We start from the raw sequence: 10033 nt of genomic DNA on the forward strand, positions 1-10033 counted from the left end.
AGGGGTTTGGGATGGAGGGGGTCGGACTATATTGTTATGGGCTTGTTGGTCATAACCTGGGGATAAGGAAGGTCTTGACCGAGGTGACAAAAATACTGTCTTGCGGTGAGAGGTTCTGGGAGGGGTAGAACTGGTAGAAGGTAAGTCTGTTAAGTCAACGGGAGATTGTGATGGGGGGGAAAATTCTCTTGTGGGGCCAAACATTATATTTGCAACGTCCGCATAGGGTCTACGAGTTACAACTGGGACTTGTGTGGATGCTTCAGCATATGAAATATTTCTTTCAGACATTATCAGTTTGATGGTCTTTTGTCGGTGATGTTCTGGGCAGTTTCTGTCAGTGGCATAGTGTCGGGCAGTGCAAAAAATACAGGATATGTGTTCGGGAGCTACATTACACCCATCACCCGGGTGTTTCTGGGCACATTTGTAGCAGCGGGCATCTGAGCGACATTGAGTCTGGATGTGTCCAAATCTAAGGCATTTTCGGCATTGAATTGTTGGCAGTAGGTATACCTCCACAACTAGAGAAGTATAATAAGCAAATATTCTAGATGGCAGAGTTTGACCTTCAAAGGTAACTACTACAGTCTGGGTTGGAACCCAGGATGGAGAGCCATCCTCCTTGGTCACTTTCCTTTGTAGTCGACGCGCTTTCAAAATCCTACCTTTACCTTCTATTAAATTTGTACCCTTAACAAAATCAGTCATGGACCAATCTGTTGGAACTCCTCGAACTAGACCCATACGAGATATGTTGTATGTTGGTATGTTTGCTGATAGTTTATATTTATCTAGCATAGGGTTTTTTAAGATAGAGTTAGCATCAACGGCTTTATTGAATGTAACTGAAACTCTATTGCGACCTACAGATTTTATCCCGTCCTTCTTAATATTTGTGACATTTGCCTGTGTTAAGAGCATACCTACGTAGATGGCTTTCAATGTTGACCTGGAGTCAGTAGAAGATTCCTTTGAGATGTGTACCACAAATGGGCCATCGTCGTCTGCATTGTATCCTCGGCCTTCTGTGTCAAGATCAGGGTGTTTGTACAAAAGTGGGTTAGCATTCTCATCGCGTTGTTTATCTACATGGGGGTTGGTGGCATCCTCATTTACTATTGTTACCTGTTCCGAGACCTCTTTGTGGACGTCTGTTGTAATTTTTTTAAGAGCCGGTTCTTGTGGACTACTGACCGGTGATAAGTCTAATGTTTGCAAGTTTCTTTTTCTAGAATTATTTTCAATGTCCATACCTACCATAACATTAGAGTTACCATCGGTCTCGTCAGGGGGCTTTTCCTTCTCATTCCCCTCCATTGGCCCTAAGGCCAAAAAGGCCTTACCCTAGTTTTATATCAGAACAAATGTATTAATAACCTAATTTATGTAAATAAACCTCAACCAAGTTTATAAATAAGGATGAAATTTACAAAGGATGTTATTTATAAAGGAAAATAACCTAAAAATGAACAGACTCACACGGCGCTTCTGTCAAAAAAGTCATATGATAGGTTATGTTATGATTTTCAATTGACACTTGTCAAAAATGACAGCTAAAAGTTGCGTTCAGAAACGTAATAAATTCGACACACAATTTTAGTCTATGAACTAAACGCTCGATAGTTTAACTAACGGAAAAACGCCCAAGCCAAGTGTTTCAATCTTACCCTCCAATGTTTTTATGATTTTACAATGAACAATTTATTGACAATAATTGATATTTAAAGCGAAAATAACCACGGTCACCTTACAAGTTATCCGGATCGTGGGACCAAAAAATGTTAATGGGATTATTTTACTTCGATATTTAAAAATTATGTGGACTGTATTCAAGCGAATTACGAGACGAGATACGAAACGATATACCGTGGAACTTAGGACAGGCTAGGTCAATTGGTAAAAGCACTTACCTTGCCGAGCTGTAGATGACGGTGCAGCTCTCGGTGGAGGCTGGCGCAGGCTTCTCAGACCTTCGGCTCGTCTAGACTTACCTCGAATCCGAGTTACCTGGACCAGCGTGGACACCGAAACGGAGCAGGAGCAGTGCTTCTTCAACTGATTAGCCTTCCACAATGAGTACACACAGTTTACAGACGAAATTGAATCTTTTAGATGAACCGAGACGATAATATTCGAAAATAATAACTAGCGCAGCGAGATGCGCCCGACATGTTACATTTGCGATACGAGAAGGGGAGGGAATATATTTTTTTTTAAAGTTTGAACGATAATGTTGCCAGGCGAAATTATTTTAAGACTACAATCCTTAACACACGTCAAGATTGTTTACCTTATTTCTAATGCTAAAAAAAACGAACTTTAGATATTATAACAACACTTACAATCATAATTCATGACGAATACAGTATAAAGGACTAAACAATTAAAATGACGTCCACTCAAGCGAAACATACAGGATAAACTGAAATGTCCCAGTAATGACTAACAAATATCATTACAAATTATTATTAAACCAAACGACTCATTTGCAATAATCGTCTTTGAGGAATTCATTATTTTTATCATGCGTTTGTATACCAACAGCAAAAATCGAACAAATAAAAATAACAAATAATTATGAGGAAGTTTGAAATTGAAAGAGATAATATATATAGGTATAAGTATTATTTTAACATGCCTCAGCGACACTTGCACCATTCCACTAAACCTGTGGTTACCATGGTTTCCTGTACAATTTGACACTGGGTTAACGGTTTAACCGCTTAACCCCGGGTTAGTGGGTAGTGCAAGTGGCCGTAAGTAAATGGACGAAGGGCTGGTTGCACCAAACCGTCTGTCACCGTTAAAGCGTTCGCTAAATTATACATACAGGATGGATTTTTTTTCTTATGTTTTTTTTATATTATAGAAAAAGTTCCATACAAATTACAAAATTTTGGATATTTTTTATATTAATCAAAGCAACCCAAAAAGTCTCATCGGCGAATTCTGTGACAGAAACAGATTAGTCGACCACTCAATTTTTGTGTCTCTATGGCGCCTGTTTTCAAGGTACGATAGAGACCAGGGTCTGCCATCTCGTGACCAGAATGGAAAGCGAAAACAATTCACGCCTCTAAGCAGGTGCTGCCCTCTACACTTCACGCTAGCTCTATTTCACATAGTAGGGCCTGCCATCTAGTGGCTTAAATCTACTAGAAATGGAAACTTGACATAATGCTTCGCGCCAATGAATAGGGGGTTTCTTTGCTGTCGGCAAAGACATACGTAACTTCGTATAAGATAAATAAAGTCTAAGGAAAAAACGTGCCTCGGAAATCAAGAAATAGTCATTCTCGCATAGATGGCGCACACACCTTTGGCCTATTCTCGGCTAGATGGTGTGACGACACCGTTTCATATTTCACAATTTTAACACATAGATATCAGTGAATGAGCATGGGTCAAAACAATATAAAAATAACTAAATCATTTATCCATATATATAAATTTTTTGATAATTTTATACATAGATGGCAGTAAATTTACAGTGACCACAAAATTTACTATGACAGGACCCCTCTATACTATCTATTTTCCTTGGCTGTCGGTCTGTTCATGCGCGCTCCCTATAGTATTTTCGAACCATATACATACAATGAATGATCTTACCGTCTGTTTGGTCGTCTCCGTCGACGGGTTTGGGTTCGAACAGCTGTTTGAAGTGTGGCTTGCAGTAGAGAGTAGTGTGGTCGCTCTGGTATGTCTCCACACTGTTAACAATAATTGTATCAATTCACCTCAGTATCAAATCATTTCCCCTAAGATGAGACAATAGTTATATCAATTCACCTCAGTATCAAATCATTTCCCCTAAGATGAGACGATAATTATATCAATTCACCTCAGTATCAAATCATTTCCCCTAAGATGAGACAATAATTATATCAATTCACCTCAGTATCAAATCATTTCCCCTAAGATGAGACAATAATTATATCAATTCACCTCAGTATCAAATCATTTCCCCTAAGCTGAGAGAAGATGTTTTTTATTTGCTCGTTGGCAGTAACAAGCAGTTCTTCTAGTCAAGATAAGCCATCATAAAGTAGTGACTAATCTAATAAGGCCCACTCACCATTCCACTACCCAGGGTTAAGCGGTTAAACCGTGTCAAATTGTACTGGGAACCATACCATGGTTCCATACCACTCCAGGTTTTACCGGTTAACCCCGGGTTAGTGGAATGGTGCAAGGTTAGTGGAATGGCCCTTAGGGGTATAAAAATAGTATATTTCTTGCCAATTAAAGTGGCCGACTGTTGGGTAACGGCCGACTATCGGTTTTGTATTTCTTAAAGGAACAGTAAAATACTTACGTGAGCTGCTTGTTGCACTGCGTACAGCGGAAGCACTCCTTATGCCACGCACGTTTTTCCGCTTTGATGCGTTCCATGGCGTAGACGGGGCGCGAGCAGGCAGCGCATTGGGGGTTCTCGTCGGCGGCCTGCATCTTCTTGTGGAGCTTCGATGAGCTCCTTGACTGGAAAGAGATATGACAGTTATTATGACATCTCGGATCTAGATTTCGCAGATAAAATCGATTAAGAAAAGAATCGATTGAGAGAATGGATGAAGATCGGAACGTGAAAAGAGTATACCTGGGCCGTCCAGCAGGAAGACGTCCTACCGGACGCCCCAGATATCGCTGGTGCGACAATGTGGAGGCGGATCTGCGCGAACTTCGAGTTAACAATTGGCGAGAGGTCGCACAGGACAGAGAAAAGTGGCGCTGTCTTGTGTCGGAGGCCAAGTCTCAATTTGGGTCGCTGAGCCAACGGAGTAAGTAGGTAAAATAAAATCGTGTAGAAAAAAGTACTAGCCACGATGAAAATTAGTTCATCTAGTTCCACACAACAATTTTGTTTATTGCAATAAAATTTACACATACATGAAGATAAAATGACCCAGTAATGGGAACCATAATAGTAATGTTTAATCTAGTTTATTCTGATCGTATCTAGACACGCGGCAGCGTGTCAAGCCAAGTTCAAGCAAAGGAACTGGCTAGCCAGCGCCGAGTGTAATATTACACGAACCACTTGGTGCCACTTTTGACCCTTCTATAACTCAAAACATCTTTGACGTATACACATAAAACTACGTGTGTTTAATTATATCCATAAGGATATCTAGAAGCCCAAATTTCATGAAGCTAGCTCAAACGGTTATAAAGGTATGAAGGTCAAAAAGTCGTAAATTTTAAGACTGACTTATGACTTATAGTACCTAAACCTAACCTACTTCCAGATGACCTAGAAGGATGAAATTTGGAATCCAGCTTGGTTATTGTGTGTAACCGTAGGAAAAAATCTAAAAATAAAATAAAGTTAAAAATTAGGGGGGGTCCCCATACAAAAAATCCACTTTTTATTGGGACTGACATATAAGTACCTAAACCTAACCTACTTCCAGATGACCTAGAAGGATGAAATTTGGAATCCAGCTCGGTTATTGTGTGTAACCGTAGGAAAAAATCTAAAAATAAAATAAAGTTTAAAAATAGGGGGGGTCCCCATACAAAAATCCATTTTTTATTGGGACTGATATAAGTACCTAAACCTAACCTACTTCCAGATGACCTAGAAGGATGAAATTTGGAATCCAGCTTGGTTATTGTGTGTAACCGTAGGAAAAAATCTAAAAATAAAATGAAGTTAAAAATTAGGGGGGGTCCCCATACAAAAAAACCACTTTTTATTGGGACTGACATATAAGTACCTAAACCTAACCTACTTCCAGATGACCTAGAAGGATGAAATTTGGAATCCAGCTCGGTTATTGTGTGTAACCGTAGGAAAAAATCTAAAAATAAAATAAAGTTTAAAAATAGGGGGGGTCCCCATACAAAAATCCATTTTTTATTGGGACTGATATAAGTACCTAAACCTAACCTACTTCCAGATGACCTAGAAGGATGAAATTTGGAATCCAGCTCGGTTATTGTGTGTAAGCGTAGGAAAAAACCTAAAAATCAAAAAAAAGTTAAAAAATAGGGGGGGTCCCCATACAAAAAAATATTTTTTTATTGTAGCGTTGGAACCGTTACAAGCAGATATTTGAAACTACCCCAATATATGTATTATTATATTTGCTATATTAAAATAAAGTTTAGTCAAAAAATAAGTGGTGCCCCATACAAAAAACTTTTAATACGCTCTAAACAACCGGCCAACGGTGTGTCGTCGGCGGCGCGCGGTACCACATAATTATACAAAGAACAGAAGTAAAAACCATACAGCGGAAACACAAGAAAAAACATTAAATCTCAATACCTGCCTAGTTTTCTTTACAAAAAGTATTGATATCCCACCAAAAACATAAATGTAAAAAAGGAGAGCCAAGTTCAATACAAAAATTATGCTTGGCTGTGGGGCTCGCCGCAAAAAGAATGGAGATCTAAATGACTGCCACTGCCAAGTTCTATGCAAAATCCAAATATGTATTTATAGGAACAAAATAACATTATAAACAAGTATTAAACTCTATTTCTTTGCTTTATTGGATACCTATAACAATTGCTGTTATTTAAAAAAATGTGAGATCTTAGAGTAGGTTAGATTTGGCTTGGCCAGGTTTTATCAGAATTACAATATATATAAAATGATTGATATAATGAAAACTGGCCAAGTCAAATCTAACCTACTTTAAGATCTCACATTTTTTTAAATAACAGCAATTGTTATAGGTATCCAATAAAGCAAAGAAATAGAGTTTAATACTTGTTTATAATGTTATTTTGTTCCTATAAATACATATTTGGATTTTGCATAGAACTTGGCAGTGGCAGTCATTTAGATCTCCATTCTTTTTGCGGCGAGCCCCACAGCCAAGCATAATTTTTGTATTGAACTTGGCTCTCCTTTTTTACATTTATGTTTTTGGTGGGATAGTATTTAATAAAATTGCATGAGACTCTTATTCTGAAATAATTTACTTTTCAAAAACGTTGTCCACAAAATCCACCTAAAAACAAACCTGATCTACTGATACCATTATTAAAACTTGTCAAATATGCCGTTGTCTGGTAGAAGTTGGGATGGTATTCCGTACACCATAAATATGAATCAAATCGTCACAATCGACTAATTAGTGTTGTTGATACTCGCGTGCGCGAGAGGAATGCTACGGTCTGCTGCGTTACCTCCTCACTCTGTAATTGGACATGTGAAATTGCTGATATGGAGATAAGGCGGCGGAGTGTGCCATCACTCAAAATGAACGCTCACCGTATTATAGTATTTTTTCAAACTCGATGGGTGCGCTGACAGATGTCATTGTCTCATAAATGTAGAAATATCGGGCTTAATCTTAACTTAAGATACCATTTTTTTAAATAAGTACCAGTCAACCAAAGAAAACAGCATACAATTTACAATATTTACTCGTACTTATATGTACTTTATACTGATGAGTTGATGACCTGTCGCTGCTCCTATTCCTAGTAACTCCTGGACTGGACTCCTACAGGTCATAAATCAAAGCACCTCACCACAGAAATATTCCCCTCATCCATAAGGATGGACCTCCATGGGATCCTCCTCATGGACTTCTTCTTCTTGAACTGCCGCTGTTCCAACACCTGGACTCCTTTATAGCTGCTTGGACCCTGAGCTCCTGGATGAAGGTCCAAGACTCCTTTATAGCTGCCTTGGACCCTAGATTTCGTCTGAATGAGAGGACTCTACCGTGTATGGAAGGCTTACAAGTCAACAGACAAGAGGTACTCACCACAGAAATGGTCCCTTCATCCTTATGCCTCCTCATGGACTTCTTCTTCTTGACCTGCCGCTGTTCCGACACCTGGACCTCCTGGTAGTTCCTCTGGACCCTCGACTCCGTCTGGATGAGGGACTGAGAGGCCTCCATCGTCGAAGCGACGGAGTTGTGCGTTGCTGTAGCCATTGCCATCTTGTGCTCTGGAAATTAATTACACTTCATAAGCAACTTGTAAAGTTGTATAAAAAAATATACTGTTATTCTTCCTGTTCTATAAATTTTGATACGAAGGCCAAATACAAATGGAAGTTTAACTAAATAGCAAGACTTGAATACGCCTTTGTTGCCTTTTTATAGTTGGACGACGATACAAATATTATTTAAAATCTGACAGTTTGAAGCTATGTTTAGCTTCAAACTGTCAGATATTGAGTTTCTATTATCTAGATTTAGTCAGATATTGAGTCAGTACCCCTAGTGTAAATTTCATTCTGCGTGACGAGACGTACGGGTTTGCGTTAGGTGTCATTTTGTATGGGATTTTGAGTTTCCAAATCGTCCCGGTTGGAGCGCTGGTCAGAATCCCACAGAAAAATAGACAACGCAAACGCGAACGCTCATCACGCTATCGAATTAAATTTACACTAGGGTTTCTGATAGATGACGGACTAGAGGTAGTTTCGACCAAAATAACATATGCATTCCTTATATTAAAATATGGCAACTGCAACACAGACAGCAAACACCTGATTTTATTAACTAACAATATGGGTCCTTGGTCGTCTGACATCAAAAAAATTATTAAAAAGGTGTCCGAACGTCTGATAGGTGTCTCGGGGGACCACAGAGCGGGCTCCTTCTTTGCGCAGAGGTTGAGCCTGGCGGTGCAGAGAGGTAACGCCGCCAGCATTCTTTGGTCTATGCCAGAAGCAATTTGGGGGAGGTATTTTATATTTAATAGTATTTTAGTTTTAGTCCCATAAGGTTTCAAGGTATTAATTTTGTATTTATTTTTTAATATATTAATGTATTTTTGATGTAAATCGCGACAACGCTATTAAATAAAAGAACTAACAAATTTAATACCAATAAATAAATAAGTTCACAATAAGTACCGTACGCAATCGGTGACACCAACAACATTGTAAATCTTTAACACTACACTTCCTCAAACTATGCTCTCTCAGAGTCAAAACTAAAATGTTTAGGAGAGACAGACGAACCGTCTTTTATACACAAAAATGAGTAAACGTTATTTATTTACATTGATTCATTTCGGTTTGCGAAGTGAGTGTGCCGTTGACGTGGGTATGAGGTGTGTCAGAAGGTGATTTTGAGTTTTACATCAACATAATAGAAAAGAGTAGAGAATTATGTGATAATATGTGACGTTATCTACGAAAAGGGACCTTATTGCCGATGACGCTTACGCCATTATTAACGATGCTCCGATATATATACAATGCCGCGCGACGCTGTGCGGCGTAAGCGCCATCGACAATAAGGTCCCTTTTCATAGATAACGCCCCATATAAGGTTATAAACTGAAATAAACGTCATATACACTCAGCAGCAGAAGTTGCTAAACTGACGAGGTGTTAAAAATGATCTTGACGCGACTTTATTGTTAAGAGAATAAAGTGTCAAGGTAATTTTGAACACCTCGGCCGCTTACCAACTTCTGCTGCTGACTGTACAAAGGGAAAAATGACCAAAGCCTTCAGTATGGACACTGGAGGCTTTGGTCATTTTATATTTATGTTTTGGAAAGTAATTTAATTTGTTCTTAAAATATTAGGTTACTTTTAGTTTAGTTTAGTTAGGAGTGACTAGGTTTAAGTACTCCCATCCAGGCCGGTAACGCACTGAACCCCTCTGGTTTACGGATGCCCATAGGTAACAGTAGTCACTTACCATCAAATAATTCGTCTGCCCGTTGCCACAGAATAAATAACAGTACTAAGCACAGAAGACTCACTCTCTAACAAAACGCGTCTGTCACGATCAGCACAGATATAGCCGCTAGGTGGCGACAGCGCCACGCGCGGCTTATGGCAAACCCCAAAATTGGGGTCGAACGGATGGACTTTTAGCTACCTGCAGCAAAGCGACGAAATCGCGGAGTGGGCCACGCCTGCCGTTGCCTCCAATATCCTACCTTCCCTAATATATAAATATAGAATATATTCCCGATATATAACAATAGAAAATGTCTATTTCCTCACAGAGCCACAAATTAATTAAACTGTGATAATTGAGCTATCTCCCGCGATTGAGTCAGTCTTGTTTAACGCGTGCCACATAGCCTGCCC

The 10033-nt window shown here is 39.1% G+C and overlaps 1 protein-coding gene across 1 annotated transcript in view; it reads right to left on the reverse strand.

Annotated features, from left to right (window-relative positions):
* Nucleotides 1–8912, reverse strand: part of LOC134675473 (uncharacterized) — a 43892-nt gene extending 34980 nt beyond the window's left edge. The window contains exons 1-4 of the mRNA XM_063533742.1: nt 8837–8912; nt 7734–7921; nt 4322–4485; nt 3616–3716 (exon numbers count right to left, since the gene is read on the reverse strand). Coding sequence (XP_063389812.1) covers nt 3616–3716; nt 4322–4485; nt 7734–7921; nt 8837–8864 — 481 coding nt within the window. The 5' untranslated portion in view covers nt 8865–8912. The remainder of the gene's footprint in view (nt 1–3615; nt 3717–4321; nt 4486–7733; nt 7922–8836) is intronic.
* Nucleotides 8913–10033: the final 1121 nt, after the last annotated feature.

Source organism: Cydia fagiglandana, chromosome 22 (assembly GCF_963556715.1).
Source record: "Cydia fagiglandana chromosome 22, ilCydFagi1.1, whole genome shotgun sequence".
Taxonomy (NCBI): Eukaryota; Metazoa; Arthropoda; class Insecta; order Lepidoptera; family Tortricidae; genus Cydia; species Cydia fagiglandana.